Raw genomic sequence first — 20,995 nt, forward strand, 5'->3', positions numbered from 1 at the left:
AGGCTCCCTGCTGAGCAGAGAGCCCGATGCGGGGCTCGATCCCAGGACTCTGAGATCATGACCTGTGCCGAAGGCAGCGGCTTAACCCACTGAGCCACCCAGGCGCCCCTACCATTCCCTTTTTTTAAAAAAAAGATTTTATTTATTTGACAGAGAGAGATCACAAGTAGGCAGAGAGGCAGGCAGAGAAAGAAGGGGAAGCAGGCTCCCCGCTGAGCAGAGAGCCCGATGCAGGGCTCAATCCCAGGACCCTGAGACCATGACCTGAGCCGAAGGAAAAGGTTTAACCCACTGAGCCACCCAAGTGCCCCTAATTACTGCATTTTCTTAAAACTTCTTTTCTCTGCGTTTTTCTCCTCAGTAACAAGCTGAAGGCAGAGGCCTAACCCACTGAGTCACCCAGGCATCCCCCTACCATTCCCATTCTTAAGAAAAATTCCAAATGTGATATGTCACCGAGTGGCAAATTCAACTTAGAATTCAGGTCTGTTTGATTTAGGGTCCAATGTTCTTTCTACCACATGACAATTTCACCTTCAATATCTGATAATCATCAGTCCAAGGTTCACAAACCAGCAAGCTGACCTTTAAGCCAAGTTTAGTCAAATAAAGTTTCAAGATAAAATCCAACAGAAAGGAACGAATGTCACAAAAAAGTCCTTTTGGTATTAATCAGAGGAACAAGTGTGATGTCACTTAAGTTAGAAAGCAGAGAGGCTCTCCTGCCTCTCCTTCCATTATTTTAAATCGCTATGTCCTATCAATTCTGCTTCCCTACAGCTGTTCTTTTGGTTTGTTCGGTTTTTTTGCACAACTGCAAAGATTTCTGAATTATTTTATTTTGGGTCCCTCGTACACAGCAAAGAGTTGGATTCTGCTTTATGAGTCAATGCGAATTAGTTTGACCCATTTATATTTATCAATTTGATATATATTTGGTCTCAGTTTTTCATTATTTATATGATGCCTTCAATTTCTTTGTAGATTCTTTAAACTCTCTGAAAACGTGGTATCTGTTTTTATCTTTTCTGAAAATGTGGAGTGCTTCTATTTTTGATTTAGTGGGTGTCTTTATAACTTGTGTAATCTTGTCTTCAAAAAATTTTTATTGAGATATAGTTAATATAGAACACTGTAATAGTTTCAAGAGTACAGCATAATGATTCGGTATTTGTATACACTGCAAAATGATGGCACAGCTCTTGATGGCAGAGCATAGTGACACTGGGTCAGGCTACAGTCATCTCCTGTCTGGCTAAGCTCTGGAAGTTCCCTAGCTGATCTGCCCCGCTACCTCCACTCCCCAGGTGGCCACACTATAGTCAGAGTGATAATCCCCAAACACACATCTCACCATTTCCCAGCTCAATTCTCTGCAATAGTGAGCCCTCCAGGACAGGGGGGCTAACACTCAAACTCTTTAATCATCTATAAGGCCTCCACACCACCCCTGGGGGCCAATCCCATCACCTCTGCTTGGTTAACTCCTGTTATCTTTCATATCACAGCTTAAGAGATCACAGGCCTTCTGGAGTCCGTTCCCTACTGCCCTCTACCCTAAGACTGAAATATTCTTCTACATATGCATTCCCCCCTGCCCCAGAACACTGTGCTGGGTGCTTGGCTGACAAGGGAACAAGATTTTATAAATAACCTTCTAGCCAAAGGATCTTAGGACCAAGAAGCATAGCAGATAACTTAGTCCAACCCTTCTGTGATGCAGTTTCCTGGTCAGATGTCCTTGTCTCCATTCCACCCCTCTTCCCTTAACAAAGCTGGCTTTTCTTACTCTGGAGGGGGTACGGTAAAAGGTTAGCACAGTAGGCCTGGCATACATACTGTAAAGCGCTTCAGGCCTGGCCCTCAACCACTCCTGGGCTCCTCTAAGTCCACAGAATATCTTCCAGGTAAGAGCACCTTTGCAGACCCCGGGCCTCAGCCAGGCCAGATTGTTTAGGGCAACATGACTTCCAGTCATCACCTGTTTGTGTCTGCCTGAGGCCTGGGTCTTACTGTGTCCTCGTCTGACTTCTGAGAGAGCTGTGGGGGCTTGGAGACTGAGTCATGCAGGTGCCTGGTGCCTAGGTGACTGACCCCCAGTAAAAACCCTGGACACCAAGGCTTGGGGGAGCTTCTCTGGTTGGCAATACTTTGCACGAGGTTTCACAACATTTGTTTCTGGAGAAATTAGGTCCGTGAAACTCCACTGGGAGAGGACAATAGGAAACTTCTCCTGGACTGTGCCCTGTGTGCCTTTTTACTCTGCTGATTTTCATCTGATTCTTTTGCTGTAAAAAATCATAATCAGAAGTACTACAGCTTTTCTGAGTTCTGTCAATTCCTCTGGCAAATCACTGAACTTGAAAGTGGTCTTGGAGACCTCTGAAAGGGCATCTGCCCTTTCTTTTCTGCTCCACAATGAACTTACTAGCTTTCTAAGCTTCCCTAAATGGTGATAAAAAGAGAACCCACCTAAGACTGTGCTGCAAGTGGTCAAGGCCAGCCCAAGGCCTTCCCCACAGGTCTCTTCCCTCCCTGGGCTCAGCTTATGTCTGATGTGAGTCTGAATACTAGTATCTCATTTCCCCTCCTGACAATGACCTCTACATGCTGCTCTACTGCTAGAGGACAATAGCCCCTCTTTTCTACAACAGGGAAACACAAATGCCAAAAAGGCCACTGGTGTTTATAAAGAAGCAAAGAAGGCTGGCTACAGGCAAAAATCCCATGGTCCTTCCCCAAACAGAAGCATGACTACAGGCAAACATTTCTCTGGTTAGGGACTATAGGAAAATCTCTCTCCACCAATGGAAAGGAAGGGACAGGTGTAAGGGGAGTGAGAAGAGAAATGAAACAAAACCAACCACACTCCCCAGCTAAGTGCAAAGGCAAATGGCAAATGATGTCATCACTGAGTTGAGCAGAGAAGACAAACAGGGAGGGGCAATGAGCCTCAAGTACGTGGGCAGCAGCCACCCCACTCTGGTGCTTACTGTTTCCGAGCTTGGTGCTGCCAGACCTCCACATTTCCAAAGAGATGCCAGAAGTCTGAATCTGTACATGAAAGTTCCTGCATGTTTACAGAGATGTTGGTGATGTTGAAAGATGACTTTCAACACAGTGAGGGTCTAACAAAACATCAGCTGTGGGTTGGCAGATTTGGGAGCACTCCTGAATACAGGTAGATAGGAATTTTATTTTTGTAAGAAAAACTATGCCAAAGTATAAGAGACAGGATAATCAACATTTCTCTCTCTCTCTTTTTAATATAAGGAAAAGGGAAAACAAAGCCAACAAATAAAACAACCACACCTGAGAAGAAGATTCTACATCTCTGCCAGGACAGAGAGAAGCTAAGAGGAGTTGTTGTTACTGGTCAAGAAGGAGCAGTTCTGGGAGGAAGTGAGGGTATGAGCAAGTATCATTAAAAAAAAAAGCACTTTCTGGGGCGCCTGGGTGGCTCAGTGGGTTAAAGCCTCTACCTTCGACTCAGGTCATGATCCCAGGGTCCTGGGATCAAGCCCCGAGTCAGGCTCTCTGCTGGCGGGGGAGCCTGTTTCCCCCTCTCTGTCTCTGCCTGCCTCTCTGCCTACTGGTGATCGCTGTCAAATAAATAAATAAATAAATAGTAAATTAAAAAAAAAAAAAAAAAGGCACTTTCTTCAAACAGATTGAAAACTTAAAAAAAAAAAAAAAAAAGTCCCCCCCCTTTTTTTTGGGAGAGTGAGCGAGCAAGCACAAGTGGGCAGAGCAGACTCCATACCCAGCACAGAGCCTGATGCAGGGCTTGGTCTCACAACCCTGAGACCATGACCAGAGCTGAAATCAAGAGTTGGACATTAACTGACTGAACCACCCAGGTGCCCCTAAAAAAGCCAACATTCTAAGACTTGAAATTTAGAAGGCTCTTACATACTGATATCACACTTTCTTTCTGGAGCAGAAGACCAAAACCACAACTAGGTCAAGGGCTATTTCTGAAATCATTTTTACAAAGAAGAAAACAATATAATCATAAAGAAAGAATAAAAGCAACCAAACATTATACATCTTATCAAACATTCTTGATTCTAAGGGGATAAAATAGAAGTCTGGTGATATCAAATAGTATCTATGAAATGAAGACTACTGGCCTTGGGTTAGTTAATATTAATCATACCACCTGCTAAAGTAAAGGAAACAAGAACATTCCTGGGGTGGGAGAACAGGTAAATATTAAGTAATTTGTATTATTAATAGAAAAATAATTTTAAAATATTTCTAAAGATTTTATTTATTTGACAGAAAGAGAATGCATGCACACACACACGGAGGGGGAGTGGCAGGTGGAGGGAGAGGGAGAACCAGGTTCCCTGCTGAGCAGGGAGTCCGACGTGGGGCTCGATCCAGGATCATAGCATCATGACCTGAGCTGAAGGCAGATACTTAACTGACTGAGCCACCCAGGTGCTCTAATTTTTTTTTTTAAGATTTTATTTATTTATTTGACAGAGATCACAAGTAGACAGAGAGGCAGGCAGAGAGAGAGAGGAGAAAGCAGGCTCCCTGTGGAGCAGAGAGCCCGATGTGGGGCTCGATCCCAGGACCCTGGGATCACGACCCGAGCTGAAAGCAGAGGTCTTAACCCACTGAACCACCAGGTGCCCCAGGTGCCCTAATTTTTAAATTTTTAAAAACAAGTGAACAAGCCAGCACAAGCAGAGGGAGGCATAGTGGGAGAGAGAGTCTCAAGCAGACTCCACGCTGAGCATGGAGCCTGACACGTGGGGGGCTCCATCTCATGACCCTGAGATCATGACCTGAGCCAAAAATCGGAAGTTGGACGGACTGACTGAATCACCCAGGTGTCCCAGAAAAATAATTTTTAAAAAATGAAGAGAAAGAATGACTAAGTTTCAAGAGTCAAATTAAGTAAATGAAGAATGGGGGGGGGGAGAGAATGATAGGGATATAGATTGAAGTAAAGAAAAAGTACTGACATCTTCTTTATTATTCTGAAAAGAACATTCCTAGAATACAATCATTGGGTTGCTATATAAGAACAGAGGTATTTACTGCTTAAGCTAATTACTAAAACACTTAACAATTTACTGCTCACACTACAGATTTGTGCAAAAGGAAACGGTATATGCAACAAAATGCAGTGAAAAAAAGGTCAATATTAAGTTTAAAAAGAAGACAAAGTAGGGACACCTGGGTGACTCAGTTGGTTAAGCTGAGGTTCCCAGGATCGAGGCCCACATCGGGCTCCTCGCTCAGGTGGGAGAGTCTGCTTCTCCCTCTGCCTGCTGCTCCCCTGCTTGTGCTCTCTCTGACAAACAAATGAATTCTTTAAAAAAAAAAAAAAAACAGGACAAAGTATAAATACGAAATTACTTTATTAATTGAAGCCGATAAAAAGCAAGTAGGACAAGAGGCTGCTTACAGGAAGCCTCTGCCACCCAAAGCCTGCACACCAGGTCCCAGGCAATAAGGGGAAACTGAATGGCTGTTACCTTATTCAGTCCTCTCACCATTTCTGGGAGGTTATCATTTCCTTTTGCAGATGCAAACACCATGACTTGAGGAGTTTAGGAACTAGGAGTTAGGAGTTTACGAGTTAGGAACTAGGATGGAATCCCAAGTGTTATCTGACTTCAAAACCTCTGCTGCCTGAGGACCCCTTGTATCTGTATCTGCCAGGACGCCAAACACTGGAGAACATACAAGGGACGGTACACCTGCCACAGCAGTGCAACGAAGGAAAGAGGCAGGTCATTTTTACAGCGAAACTGAGGCTCAGATAAGCGAGGCAGACATGGAAATATCCATGTTAACCCCAAAAGACAGAAAAACACATGGTAGAAGCATTTTATTGGCTCTCCACATCTGACCCCTCCAGACACTCCTTTCACCACTAGCGGCTCCAGGATGCTGCCCTTATTCTTTTCTAGGCTCTGTTCCTCTGAGGCGACCTTATCCACGTCCATGACCTCAACACTGTGATGAATACCAAACATTATTCTAGCTCAGATTTTTCTTCCAATTGCTGGTCTCTATTCCTAATATCTTACTGGGCTTTTCCATGTTGTGCACTACCCAAAATACTATACTTGACAAGCCTAAAATCAACTCAGAATCTGTCCCACCATGCCTGCTCTGATTCCTGCATGTCTGCCACCATTACCTACACTCCTGTGCTCCCACACTCCCGCCCAGCAAGAGTTCACGGTCCCACAGAGCGCTCAATGGAGTGACTACGCAGGTACGTCACGGATGATCACATGTTTGCCCAAGGAGTTAGGCTACTTACCCAGCCCTCCTATCCTTAATTCTAAGGCTCTTTCTCACGCATCCCCTCCGTGTCCACTGCTTTCTGTCTCGCACTGCTTTGAGTCTTCTGTGCTTTGGGTAGCCACCACTTTCAAGTTCTAAATGATTGATGGCATAAAGTTGTCTGTGATTTGCCCCATACCTACTATTCTGGCTTTGCCTTCCTCCTCCTCCTTCTCTGCCCCTCACCTCTGTGACAGGTCCACACAACAGAACCTACCAGGCTGTCCTGTTTTTGCTTTTCAAATGCTATATACTCTTTGGTATTCTTTCTTTACTCCTTTGCATGGCAAAGGGATGTTCTTGTTTCCTTTACTTTAGCAGGTGGTATGATTAATATTAACTAACTCAAGGCCAGTAGTCTTCATTACATAGATACTATTTGATATCACCAAAGACTCGGCTCAGCAGTCTCTCTGTGAAGCCCTTCCACACCCACTACACCCACAGTTCCTCATTCCTGACTCAATCTTCCAATGGACTTCACATTATCATACTATTTTTACCATCATATGGATTCACATTTATAGCACCTATCACAGCATACTAAAGTTGTTCACAGGCTTATTTTTGTGACCAAACAATGAGTTCCTTCAGGGTATTTTTCCTGGCTTACATATGCTCAACTGTGTACATCCATGTCCAAAAGTATCTACGTGCTCCAAGTGGCCTAGCACAGTCCTTGGAAAGCAGAAGTTACTCCATTAACATCTGCTAGATGAATTGATAATTTAAATAAGATGAAAATGATGTTTCTAAAAAAAATTTAATTAACAGATGAAAACACAAGAATATGAATCTATATGATTTACACATAGCAACAACATATATTAAGAAAACATGCCATTAAACAAAAAACTGGCAGAAGTCAAACTATGCTGGGAGTTTTTAATATTCCCCCCATCATACTAAATTGAGTATATGCTAAGTAGAATATTAGAACAATAAAACCAACTATAGAAACCTAAATGACCATCAAAGGGGGAATAATTTTTTTTTTTAAAGATTTTTATTTATTTATTTGACAGAGAGAGATCACAAGTAGACAGAGAGAAGGGCAGAGAGAGAGAGGGAAGCAGGATCCCTGCTGAGCAGAGAGCCCGATGCGGGACCCGATCCCAGGACCCTGAGATCATGACCTGAGCCGAAGGCAGCGGCTTAACCCACTGAGCCACCCAGGCGCCAAAGGGGGAATAATTTTTAAAACACAAACGTATACTCAATCTCTATTTTGTACAATACTGTAATAAAAGTTAATTTTGCTTTTTGATTTTAACTAAGATTTAATAATAAAGCATTTTTCAGTAAAGAGGAAAGGTTGTAAGAGAATTTGGCTAAAAAAGACATTTAAAATAAAATAAAGGCCTAGAAGCGCCTGGGTGGTTCAGTTGCTTAAGGATCTGGCTCTCGGTTTCAGGGTCATAAGACTGAGCTGGGCTCTACACTGGATGTGTTACCTGCTTAAGATTCTCTCTCCTTCTCCCTCATCCCAGCCCTCCCTCTAAAAAATAAATGAATAAATAATAAATAAAATAAAGCAAAGACCTAGATTTAGTAGTCTACAACTTTTTTTTTAAAGTGCAACATGTAAGAATGTTATTTCCTACCATGTTTGCTGGAGTTTTGATCCAAAGATGTGTTCACAGAAATGCTGTCCACTGTAGTCCACTTCCTTAGTCTTGACTGTGGCTCTTTAATACTGTTCATATCCATATTTACATTCAAGTTTGAATTCAAGCCTAAAAATAAAACAAGCGAAAACCACTTTATTTATTTTAAAGATTTTATTTATTCATTTGAAAGGAAGTGAGACAGAGAGAACACAAGCAGGGGGAGATGCAGAGGGAGAGGGGAAGCAGACTCCCCACTGAGCTGGGAGCCTGACGTGGGGCTCAATCCCAAGACCTGGAGATCATGACCTGAGCCTAAGGCAGATGCTTAACCATCTGAGCCACCCAGGTGCCCAGAAAAACCACTTTATAAAATACAGCACATTTCCCTTCTGATACCATAACTTCCATTTTCTGGAAAAGCACATGTATCTAATCTGTTTTCAATCCTGTGAATGTTCCTTAATAAGTATCACGCTGCAAATGTGGCACAGCCAAATGATTACAGACAAAGGCAAGGCAGGAAGAACAGACACTCTGGGCCGCCAGCCAAGGCTGTGCAGAAATAACATTGAGAGAAGAGCCATGGCTACATTATCAGAGAGCAACAAATAAAAATCCTTAACAGCTATTCTACTATCAATAACCCAATGTTTTCAAACCATCAAACTGTTAAAACCACAACTGTGTCAACTGTGGAAAACTATTTCCTCATGTAATTTTGGTTATTTTAAAATTCTTTGATAAAAGAAGAGATAATTTTAAGGAAGCCAATTATTAAAGTTTATCTCCAATAAAAGATTTTTTTTTAAAGAGTTATTTATGTATTAGAGCAAGACAGTACGTGCACAGGGGAGGGCGGGGCAGGGGGGGCAGGAGGAGAGAGAATCTCAAGCAGTCTCCATGCCTAGCACGGAGCCCAACACCAGGCTCTATCTCACAACCTTGAGAACCTGACCTGAGCCAAAACCAAGAGTCAGACACTCAACCTACCACCCAGGAGCCCCTAAAATAGATCTCTTTAGCTATCCCCCAGGAGCACCATGCATGAAGAAATATTAATAAACACTTGCAGTTGTTATCTTTTGCTTGTAAACAACAATTTTCAACTGACTGGCCAGACAAAAGACACTGTCACTTGAAAGTAAAAATGTCTTGCTCTAGCAACTGTACTTAAGGGTGAGACTCTCATATCTCAAAGCACAATTTCCTTGAACTTGGATGATGACACACATCAGATTCAGATACCCTCTTGGAACAAGGATGGAAATTTCCATCTTAGATATTCTGGTCAGAAAACTGACCGTTAAGCCAGGGTTTCTTAAGTTTAATCCAAGGACCATCAATATCAGAATCATCTGAGATGCCTGTTAAAAAAAGACTCCAGTGGGAACCAGAATCTTTGTTTAACACACACCCACATTGTTCCTATTCTGAATTTCAAAACAAATTAGTGGGGCGCCTGGGTTGCTCAGTGGGTTAAGCCTCTGCCTTCGGCTCAGGTCATGATCTCAGGGTCCTGGGATCGAGCCCCACATCGGGCTCTCTGCTCAACAGGGAGCCTGCTTCCTCCTCTCTCTGCCTGCCTCTCTGCCTGCTTGTGATCTCTCTCTGTCAAATAAATAAATGAAATCTTTAAAAAAAAAATTAGTTTTCAATACTTGAGTTTCATGATAGTCCATGTGATTGATAACAGGTCATTCAAACTTAAAAACTTTAACAGTGTGAATTCTCTAATATCATCCCTTATTTTTGGAGAGAGCAATTACATTTGCTGCTCTCTGGACTCCTTAGCTAAACCCAAGACTGGCAAATTTTTCTGTGAACCTGTGAAGGTTCAGACAGTAACTATCTCAGGCTCTGTGGGGCACAAGGTCTCAGTGTCTCTACGTAACTCTGTTGTAGCAAAAAAGCTGCCACAGAATAACACATTAACAAAAGAGCAAGGCTGTGTTCCAATAAAACTTTATTTACAAAACCAGCCAGCTGGCCAAATTTGGTCAACAGGCTCTAGTTTGCCAGTGCCTGATTTAGACAACCATACTGTGTTTGTACAGGTTCAGCAGACTTCTTAACCAAGAAGTAGGTTTTTTTTAAAGGATTTGTATTTATTTATTTGGGGGGGGGGCACGTGTGCCTGCACATGTGAGCACACGTGCAGGGGGTGGGGACTCTTCAAGCACACTCTGTGCTGAGCGCCAAGGGAGCCTGAGGCTCAATCTCATGACCCTGAGAACACGACCGGAGCCAAAACCAAGAATTGGACTGAATCACCCAGGCACCTCGGGAGAAGTATCTCTTGCTATAAAGCCAGTCAGAACAGGAAATCCCATATTTAGAAACTTACCTCCTCAATGGCCCAATTTGTATGTCTAGTATGCAAACAGCAAGAGTCACTTCCCTTCACTGGTTAAGATCACAATGTCTCAATGTACTTGAGTATTCTTTCACCACACTACTATTGTCTCTGGGATCACAATGTAGATAAATTCTAAGGTATTTATCTACATTGGTAACTGGCAAGGGAACTGCTTCCGGAAACCTAATGAGATTGCTAACCATCCCAAGGACTCAAAGTGCAACCCACGTCCAGCTGAGAGTCCACAGCAATACCAGGGAGAGCCAAAATGCGTACTGTCCAGCCAGAATGAAGCAACAGCAGGCCCCAGGCCCTGCCCACAGCCCAGAACATGCACACTAACTGACTGTCTTGGACCCAGTTGGGCCAGCAACCAACCAAGCTGGTTTACAAGAAAACACGGTTACAGGAAAAGACAGAAAAAGCAAAATGAAGAGGGTGTGATCAAGGCTCAAAATAGAATCAAAGTCACAAAGGAGAAAAGAGACTCAAAGAAGAAAACATTCAGGCCTGAAATTTCCAGAGGGAATAATGCCTGGGGACAGAGCAAAGAAAGGAAAGAGGGAGCAACTGCAGGGACGACCAAGGCAATCCTCCTCTAGCCTTGATTTTCTCCACTCAGACCAGAGACCATCCCTCACTATGTAGGTGAGAATCACAGTTCCAGGTTCCGAAAGCACAGATGTAACTGTTCCCAGCTGTACCTGCAGAGCAGCGCAGCTCAGAGCATCTCTGGCACGTGGTTACTGCTAACCTTCCCTCTTCTACCCTATAATGAAGCTACCTGGGGCTTCAGAGCAAATTCATGTTTATTCTAACCCACTGAAAAAGAGCAGGGGGTTTGGAAACAGCATCGTTTTCTTGCATGGAAAGAGGCCTTCCCTGAAGCAAGAAGACTGGCTGAACCGGCAAGAGGCAAAGCAGCTCTTGGAGAGGAATGGGTCCCAGGGCCGGCATGGTTTTCCAGAGGGGACAAAACTGTGCCGCTCGAGGAGCAGACACAGTAAGCCAGGGGCCCCAGGCATCACCTGAATGCTCAGGGTAATGAGAAACCTACCTATCGGGAAGTTGCTGAAAGCATTTATTGGTGATGGCCCTTTTTGCAGCTCGGGTGTAGTGTGGGGCATGACATTCTCGAGGAAAGATTTCATGGCTGGCTGATGGAGTGGCTGCTGCTGAGATGGCGGGGTCTGCTGCTTCGCCAACAGGCTGGGATCGAGTTGCCGGGACTGCTGCATCATTTGCTGCTGCACGCTAAGAGGTCGACCCTGGAAACAGAGAGATGATTGGGAAACACGGTGGACAGAAAGGCTTCCCAGATAGCCACATATTCCTCCTCACTGCCCAATTCACCCATCCTCCTAGGCAGGAAGGTGAACAATCAGCTGCATATAAGTTAAGAGGACTTCTAGGCAAACAGGAGACTTAACCAACCACATATTCCACTCTATCTTAATAAAGGCATTTCACATCCCGTTACAATTCTATTGCAAGGAGTTCAGATTACGGACGTCATCTACCTGCTGGTCTTGCTGCTGCCGGTTCCCAGAAGGCACGCTTCTCTGACTCTGGGCCCTTTGCTGCTGCGCTAACAATCGCTGGAGGGAAGAGGGTGAAAAGGCTGTCAGCGTCTCGACGTCACAGAGCTGCGAGCTTCAGGTGACTGCCGCGGATGCACACACCTACAGTGTAGCCTCATCTGGCGTCACCTCTTCCTGGGACTCCCTGGCCTCAAGCCACCGTAGAATTCGGTCTCTTGTTCAATATAAACTTGTACTTCATCAGGGACATTTTCCCCAGTCACCCTACCCCCACCACCCCCTCAGACCCGGCTGGGGGTGCTCACAGAGCAGCCTGTCCTTTGAGTTCATGGTCTGTCCTCACCGACAGACCATAAGCTCCCTGAGGGCCACAGCGCCGGCTCTGTTTGCTGCAACACTTCCTGCACATGGTTGACACCCAATAAACGTATATTACTAAGGCTGTTACTCTACTTACCTGTAATTGGGAGATCTGAGAAAGCTGGTTTAGTTGGGATAGCTGGTTCAGCATGGCTACCTGTTGTGGGCCAAAGAGCGGATTCAGGCCACCGTTGTTTGGTGCATACTTCAGCAATGAAACTGGAACCTTAGGATCACAACGGCAGGTTAATAATGTTGATCAAATAAGTCAAAACTAACTAAATGTACGGTGTATTCTGAACTGTCAATAGAACAATTAAATCTGTGGACTATTTACTTGGAGGGCTGGTTATGTTCTGTCTTCTTTATTGTTCATATGTACTTCCCTGGGTTAACTAAAAGATGACAGGGTGAATCTTAAACCAGCCAATTTACTTTGCTATTGCCCTCCTCCCCTTAAGGTGTTTTACAGAAGGTAATGGTAAATTTTAGGTTTCATTTGACTTGGACTCATTTTCTTTACCCTGCCCACATCCTTCTGTAAGGACAGCTGATGCTGAATTAGCTGCATCTCAAAGACACTAGGATGAGCCACTAGCCGCGTCATTCAAATATCAAGTTTCTCCAGGTCAAGAGAAGAGAGGAGGAGGGCAGGAGTGATTACCTGAGGGGAGAGTAATGGAGGAGGCACTTGAGCACGGAGATTAGGCTGAGATGAACTAAGAGGTTGTGCTGGAGGCTGCTGCATGCCCCGGGGTTGTGCTGCTGTGTTTCCAACACCAAACATACTGGGATTGCCATTCTACAAAACCAAACGACAGTGAAAGAATACCAGTGGGATTCTTCAGGGGCAGACATCCCAACACTACACTGTATTATTGATTTAAACACAGTAACTACATGTGAGAGAGATCTCATTACTTATATAAATCATTCAACAGAGAGCCTAAAATACACACGTGGACTTACCTGTCTAACAGAATTCAAGTTTTGCATACCCAGCCCTGCTATGGAGCCAAGGGCCTGGTTAGGTAGTGCACTATTTGAAGGGGGAAGCTTCATGCTTTGACTGGACATAAACTGCATGTTTTGGGATTCATCTGCTACAATGCCATCCTGAGTGGACAGACAGAAAGATGTGCAACACCAGCCAAGCAAACAAGCAGAGGGAGAAATCATTGCAGGAACAGAAGAGAAGTCACGTGACATTGCAGCACCAACAGGAAACGGGTAGAAAACAGAAGAGATTAGTGTTAATTCTAGAGTACATAAAAAGAACCAGACATATTTTACGGGATTAAGAAGAAAATACAAATGCAATCCCTATGCTAAACTGAAACATAAAGAGGAGAATGAACTACGAATCCAGTAACAGCACCGGATTATAGTACTTTATATTAAATGCCCTAAACCACTGATGAGAAAATTATGCTATTAAGTGTACTGGTTTATCAGCCACAGGGGTAAAACAAAACAAAACAAACGAACAACTTACCTTATCAAAGTAAGGGCTGCGCTCCATGGAAGACTCTTTGGAAATCTGAGGCCGAGAACCAGGGCCTTTCCCGACCGTTCGATTGTAATCACCAATATTTAGGCTATGTTTATCTATCTCCATTCGTTTGTCCTGTAACATTCCTAAGAAATGCAGGAAACTATGTTACTATGTAGGAAAACAATCTCACTGGTTTCAGATAAATTTACAGCAGAAAGCAAAATATTCACTCCCTGACATGACTTCTGCCTTGACAAGAACATGTACAAAATGCATTCAATAAATTTGGCATGCCCAGAAGTAAAGTTGGGTTTAGCAGATACTGTTATTTTACTGAACCAATTCACTTGAAAACAGACCAGTACTAAGATGGTTAAGACTTCTTCCGTCATCTTTAATCTGCTTAATTTAGTAATAAAAACATAGTTCCCAGATACAAATAACAAAAACAGCCAAGACAAAGCACCATTGGATAGATGCACACTATGTGCCAGGCACTGTTCAAAATGCGTGTTCGAATTTAATGCTGGTAACACTACTATTATCATCTCCGTTTAGCAGACGAAGAAACTGAAGACCAGACTGGTTCACATCTTCTCTGTTTTTCTCTGTCCATTACTCTCCTCATTTTGACTTCTCTGAAACTTTAAACTCAATTTCTTGTCTACCGAACCTGTTATTCCTATAGATTCCTTATCTCTAATAATGGCCACTTATTGATTGCTTTAATGGCTCTCAGCTCCAAAGTCACCCTTTTTGACTGCTGAGTGAAAAGCACATCCGGGCTCTTTACATTTTTCTTTTGCCAGGCTTTGTCAGTAGAGGGCGCGGGAGAGCCACCGAGGGAGGAAGTTCAATGCGCTCACTTGGCTGCTTCTCCACTGCCCCATTCCTGCAGCACAGGGTGCTCAGCCACACCCCCTGGCCAGCGTCTCCCAGCATTCCCACATACCTCAAAACCGTGAGACACCTCTCTATGAACAGCTTTGCTCAGCACCCTAGAGGGCAGATTTCCAGCAAGTCCCACCAGCACAGCAGCATAGCAACTTCTCTGCCATTCGGTGAGCCAAGGAGGCGGCATAGCGCTATCCTCACAGAAACACACCCATATTCTGGATATCAACTTGCTTTTCCTGGCTGTAATGCTTCTGCCACCCGTGGTCTTGCAGAAGGCTTAATTCTCACAGCACTGCGTCTAATCAAGGAACTCACTCCACAGCAAGAGGAGGACAGTGATGGGATCATGTCCATGGGATCAACTGGTCTGACTGCATACATCATCACCCAAAAGTAGCTAGCCAAACTGATAGGCAGAACTGATTACAAAGCAAGTCAGGGGACAACATCCTCAAAGGACAGGCACGTGGGTGGTACAGTTGGTTAGGTGTCTGACCTTTTTTTAAATTTTTTTTTTAATATTTTATTTATTTATTTGAGAGAGAGACAGTGAGAAAGAGCATGAGCAAGGAGAAGGTGAGAGGGAGAAGCAGACTCCCCATGGAGCTGGGAACCTAATGTGGGACTCGATCCCGGGACTCCAGGATCACCACCTGAGCTGAAGGCAGTTGCTTAACCAACAGAGCCACCCAGGTACCCCATGACCTTTGATTTTAGTTCAGGTCATGATCTCAGGTTTGTGAGATCGAGCCCCATGCCAAGTTGTGTGCTTATCTCGGAGTCTGCTTGAGTTTTTCTCTCCCTCTATCCTTCCTGTGTTCTCTCTCTCAAATAAACAAATCTTAAAAAGGGAGAGAAGGGGGATAGGCTTCTGCCTCACAGGACACAGTGTCTTCCACATCGCCAGAATACAGAGGTCTGGAAATCAAAAGGTGAGAATGAGAGTGGCTTCTCTCACTATTATACCTCATAAACCACTCAGAGAATTCTTGCTTCCCGGTCTGGCAACTCTGCAGGTTTGGAGATCTCAAGAGACAAAATGGTTCTACCAGGACACACGTCAGGCAGCTGAATTATAAGATGAACACTACACCTGGACATTTTGCCTTCCTGTGCCACTGAACCACAGGCAAAAAGGAGCTGGTATATTGGCTGGCGTGATTGATTCTGAGCACCAAGGGGAAATGGGTTTTCTAATATAAAATGAAGGCCACAAGGATTCGAATCCAGGGGTTCTCTGGCGGGCGCTCTTCAGTATTTCCAGGCCCACTAGTAAAGGTTAAATAAGAACTACAGTAATCAAGAAAAGGTACATGAATAAGGGCTCAGACCCTCTGGGAACAGAGGTTTGGGTCACTGGACCAGCAGAACACAGGGTGCTGAGGTATGGCTGAGAGTGGGGCAGCAGGAATGGGTGCTGCAAGAAAGAAGCCATCCACACCAACCACAGCTTGTGACCACAACAGAAACGTGGGCAGGACTCGCTCTGCATGCTTTCTATGGCTCATTACACGAGTGTGGTTGTATAGGCTGACCACTTCTTCTCTTTCCCATTTATATTTTATTCACAAGATACTGAAAGTTAACTTTACAACTGAGTCCTTAGTCTCAACTGTGACTGACTTTGAGCAGCCAATAATAAATGCAACAACTCTTGGGACTATGTCTATCTCAACTTGATGAGAGGGCAGACTTCCTCACCTGTAGGAAAGAAAGCTATACCTAGCTAAGAAGAGAGACAGTCACTTTGCCACTACAGTGGAACGGAAGTGTGTGCACAAGGGTGCGTACGGAAGATGGGTGGTCACAGGGTGGGGTGAACTGTACCAATCATCAACCCACTGCCTCTCAGCTCTCACTGCCCCCCAAAAATAAAGGGATCTAGACCCTTTACCTATTTTTCCCTTTGCCAGCTGACACTGCAGCTTTGTCGGTAGAGGCTGCAGGAGACACCGCCAGAAGACCAATGGTGCCTCCCAGGTCCCGGTGCTCTCTATTGCAGCACAGGCAGCTGCCCCAGACACATGCCCTGGCCAGGCTTACTGCTCCCACCAGCAGCCACTGTGGCAGTTTTGTAGCAGAGCTCAAGTGAGACACCTCCCCAGAAGGCAGATATCCTGTGGTTCTAGTGTGGCACCACAGTGACATCTCTGCCATGTGGTGAGCAGAGGGCCAGGTCCAAGGGTCTGGATCTCAGCCCTGGCTCAGATGCACAGTCTCTCTGTCCTAAGGTTAGTGATCTCTCCTTACCTCTACTACTATACCTTCTTTTGTGGTCCCTCTACTTCTTACTAGTCGAACCTTTACTATGAGAATAATTCCTCATATTTATATTAATAAACCTTCCTGCTCAAATCACTGTGTAATTCACTCTCCTGCCTGGAATCAGACTGACAGAATAACACTACCACCTACTAAAGTGTCCAGTCAAGAAAGCTGGAAATATCTCCCTCCCCCTGCTCCTTCTGTTTCTCTCTCTCTCTCAAATAAATAAAATCTTGAAAGCAAGCAAGTAAGCAAGCTGGAAATCAGCTTTCACCACACCCACCTCCCACCTCCACAATGAATTGGTTCAGACTGGTTCTCAACTTTGTTGATCCTAATTCCTTCATCTTCACTGAATAAAGAGGCTGCCCACCTACTATCTTATTTAGAGCTTTGAAATCATCATTGGCTACTGCAACAAATCTCGAACCACTTTTGATACTTATAGTATCTTTTTCTCAGTCTTCTGCCACCAATCTCTTCTGTCCTAGGATCTGTTCAACCTGTAGCCACATTTTTTAAAAAAATATAAATCCCAATCATGTCATTGTCCTATTTAAAATTACTCAATCCCATACCTCCAGAATGAAGTTCAAAGCCCCCAGCTCCTCATGATTTAGCATCTGCCTCATATTCTAGCACCCTCTCCCAGTCGAAGCTTCTCTCATTACCACACTCCCACCACCACAATTAATTTATATTTCTTCTTCTACTGCATGGAACTACTTCCATTTCTCTAGCCCGGTTCAACTTGTCTCTGTCATATGATCTGGGCCTTTGCACCTACGGTTTCCTAAATTACTAAGAGTCTATCACCCAACCTGGATAACTCCTTTTTGATCGGACTAGATCTGAGATCATCACAGACTACAATCATGATGACCTTAGACCTGCACAGTGACTTGTACTTTGAAGGCAGTCCATTCATACACCACCACACTCTAGTGTATGCTGAGAGCACAGGAATGCTGTGACAAGAACTCAGATCTCCACTCTCTTGGTCCAGGTCAGTGCTTACTTAGAACCATGACATCACAGAAACATTTGTCCATCCATGATGAATATGAACCCCAACTGATTTAACTTTTTCTTACCTCCGGAAAGATCCATCTTATTGCTCTGTACATTTTCTTCTGGTGAGTCTCTCTGAAGTAAGAAAACACAGTGTGTTAGCAGGTCTTAATTTATCAATGTAAATAAATTAAAGATGAAATTTTTTACTTTACTTTACTATTTGTCAAAAATTAAGGACTGAAAAACTCTTTTCATTGCCTAATAAAAAATTTTCAAAATAAGATGTGATCAATATTTTTAGCTAAAATTATAAAAATAAAGGCGGCTTCAAAGCCAATTTTACTCTAACCTCCAGCACATGCATACAACTGAAAGACAGTAGTAACTTGTTAAGAAAACCAAAAAACCGTAGTACTTAGAGTAAATTTACAGACCACCATTAAAAGGGGAGGGGGCTGCTAGGAAAATACACTTACCGAAAAACTGATATTTGAAAACTGTTTAACGAATGGATTTATCCAAGCTTCTTCTTGTTTGTTTCCACCTTTCATGGTTCCCTTTGGAAAACAAAAGAGTAGAAAGCTACCATGGCCACCTCTATTGATCTGAGCACAGTGATGGATTAATAAAAACTTCAAGACAATTCCCAACTCTCATTTTTAGCCAATTAAATTCTCCTCCAACAAACTCTTAGCAGAGCTGTTAACAATTACAAATCAACTTATTTGATTTTCAACTTCCTTTGCTCCAGTCCTCTGGTATAGCTGTAATGTACAGAGAAATCTCTAAAGGCAAGTAGTCAGAAGGAAAAGACGGAAGCAAAGGGCCTTGACGACCCACAAAAAGAAAAAAGATCCTCAGAATAATGAGAACTGCTCATCAGTTTCCAGTTTCCAACTGGACTGTGTTCTAAGTGCTTCATTACAATCTGGATTTGTGGAGTTCTGACACCACACTAATGTCAAAGTAGTTGTTAGGTTCCACAGAAGCCAATGTAACCAGTAATTTAATTATGCTATGAGCACTGTACTGAAAAAGCATCCCATGTTTCCAAATGAAAAGCTATTTCAAAATTTTAATTTGTGTTGCCGAGGAACACAGTACCCCAGCGGCAGCTGAGGCTGGCCCTCCCCAGCGCCAGCCCTGGTGCTGGCTGCCATGGCTGGCTGGGCATGGGCAGGACAGAAATGACTTTGAGACATGCTTTGAGGGAATATGGTCCTCGATGATGAGCCTGGCTGACAGGAGGCTAGATGCCACAGGGACCACGGGGCCAGCCACTCTTGGTCTGTCACCTTAATTCCCCTTTCCCATTGCTACCGCCTGTTCCTTCCGACCACGGGACAGAACATAGCTTCACGATCCCCCCCACCCCAAGCGCAGGTCTCTGAAGCAAGCACCTAACCCTCGCCACGGTTTCTAAAGTCCTCCTTGATTCCTCTGTCCCCTACCCCCCCGCCCAATGCCTAAATGGCTGCTGAGGCCTTCTGTCCCTTCTATTCTGAAATGCCTCTCCCATCAGTCCTTTGCACTACACATCCACTCTGGCTTCCCAATTCAGGCCCTCACTTTTCACCCGAACGAATGCAGAAGCTTTCCTGACTGAGATCCCCCAACTCTGGTCTCTCCTCTGTGCCAATTATCTTTCATAGAATCACTGGTCAGCTTTCTTTAAATAAAGTAATTAAAAAAAAAAAACCCAACTCATGTTGCCTTCTATGCAATTTCACTGGCTCCATATTTTATACAGAATAAAGTTCAAATTCTTTGGCATGATAATGAAAAGACTTTACTATCTGCCCTTACTCTTTTTTTTTTAAGATTTTATTTTTATTTATTTATTTGACAGAGCGAGATCACAAGTAGGCAGAGAGGCAGGCAGAGAGACAGGGGGAAGCAGGCTCCCTGCTGAGCAGAGAGCCCGATGTGGGGCTCGATTCCAGGACCCTGAGATCATGACCTGAGCCGAAGGCAGAGGCTTAACCCACTGAGCCATCCAGCGGTCCCATATCTGCCCTTAATCTAACTATAGAGCCAGATCTCTTGTTACCTCTTTCCAGAAATTCTACAGGTTACTAGTCAGGCTATTATTTTCCCTGGCACACCCCACCCACAGGCATCTTCCAAACTCAAGTGGTCACTCCTCAGCCCTCTCCTACAGCCCCACACTAGACTCTGAGCTCCTCAAGGGTGCAGCTCATTTCCTAGTGTTTTTGAATCCCCAGCACCAAGCACAGTACCTGGCACACAGCAGAGGCTAATTAAGTGTTTGCAGTTGCTTTCTAAAAGATTTTTACTAGCAGAACAAAGGAGAAAGAGTAAAAAGGCTACACACCCTTTCCCTTCTCCTTTTTTTGCCACTCAGACCCTGTAAGGAAAGACAAAGTCACAAAACAGCATGGTCCAGTGGGAAGAACACAGGGTTTGGAATCGGAAGACCTAAACTTAAGTCCTTGCTCTGTCACTTACTAGTTATGCATCTTTGGGCAAGTCACCACCTTTTCCGGTCTCAAATTCCTCATCGGTATTCTACCTCGGAAGGTCATGAGGATCAAATGGCTTATGTAAAATATGGGAAAGCACTTCAAAAGCTATATGGAGAGGCAATAGGCAAATTCAGCCACATGAAACATATTTTTAAATGAAAATGGTAGGTCCTAGACTGAGAATCCCAGGATTAAAAGGGAGGGACCCTGGTGGGCAACTAGTGGAACTACTGGATATTTGACCTCTAAGGTCAGGGGGTGGCGGGAGACAGGGGAGACCGGTTCTCAAATAGGGTGGGGTAGGGAGAACCACCTGGGGGTCTGGGCACATATTCTGAAAATGGTCCCCAAAAGAATCTGACACCAGCATCAAACAGCACGTGTTAAGAACCAGTGTTCTACGTCAGTGCTTCTCAGCTCTGGCTCTGCATCAGAGACATCCGGGGTCCGATTTCCAGAACTGTAGGAGGCCTGGGGTACAGAAAGCCGTACTTGTAAAGAACGCCATAGGGCTCTGATGCACCAGCTGGTCTGGGAATAAGATCTGTCCACATATCAGAGAAAAATCAAACTCTGCTCATTCCTAGGGATTTTTGTCACAGGACCTTCCGGGGGAGGGGGAGGGCTACGGATGGGGGATAAAAAAGATGGTTATT

The 20,995-nt window shown here is 44.2% G+C and overlaps 1 protein-coding gene across 8 annotated transcripts in view; it reads right to left on the reverse strand.

The window, feature by feature from the left end:
• Positions 1-20,995, reverse strand: part of TNRC6A (trinucleotide repeat containing adaptor 6A) — a 104,978-nt gene that overhangs the window by 12,410 nt on the left and 71,573 nt on the right. For 5 of the 8 annotated variants that reach the window (XR_004381079.1, XM_032844048.1, XM_032844049.1 and 2 more), the window contains 10 exons: positions 20,189-20,221; positions 18,330-18,410; positions 17,934-17,985; positions 13,678-13,820; positions 13,152-13,298; positions 12,847-12,984; positions 12,280-12,408; positions 11,802-11,879; positions 11,339-11,549; positions 7,920-8,051 (listed from right to left, as the gene is read on the reverse strand). Coding sequence is in view for 7 of the 8 variants with exons in the window: in XM_032844048.1 (XP_032699939.1) it covers positions 7,920-8,051; positions 11,339-11,549; positions 11,802-11,879; positions 12,280-12,408; positions 12,847-12,984; positions 13,152-13,298; positions 13,678-13,820; positions 17,934-17,985; positions 18,330-18,410; positions 20,189-20,221 (1,144 nt within the window). In the remaining variant the exon portion in view is untranslated. The remainder of the gene's footprint in view (positions 1-7,919; positions 8,052-11,338; positions 11,550-11,801; positions 11,880-12,279; positions 12,409-12,846; positions 12,985-13,151; positions 13,299-13,677; positions 13,821-17,933; positions 17,986-18,329; positions 18,411-20,188; positions 20,222-20,995) is intronic. The other 3 variants (XM_032844050.1, XM_032844051.1, XM_032844054.1) reach the window with 3 other exon arrangements.

This window comes from Lontra canadensis, unplaced genomic scaffold, assembly GCF_010015895.1.
Source record: "Lontra canadensis isolate GAN:19392208 unplaced genomic scaffold, GSC_riverotter_1.0 scaffold146, whole genome shotgun sequence".
NCBI lineage: Eukaryota > Metazoa > Chordata > Mammalia > Carnivora > Mustelidae > Lontra > Lontra canadensis.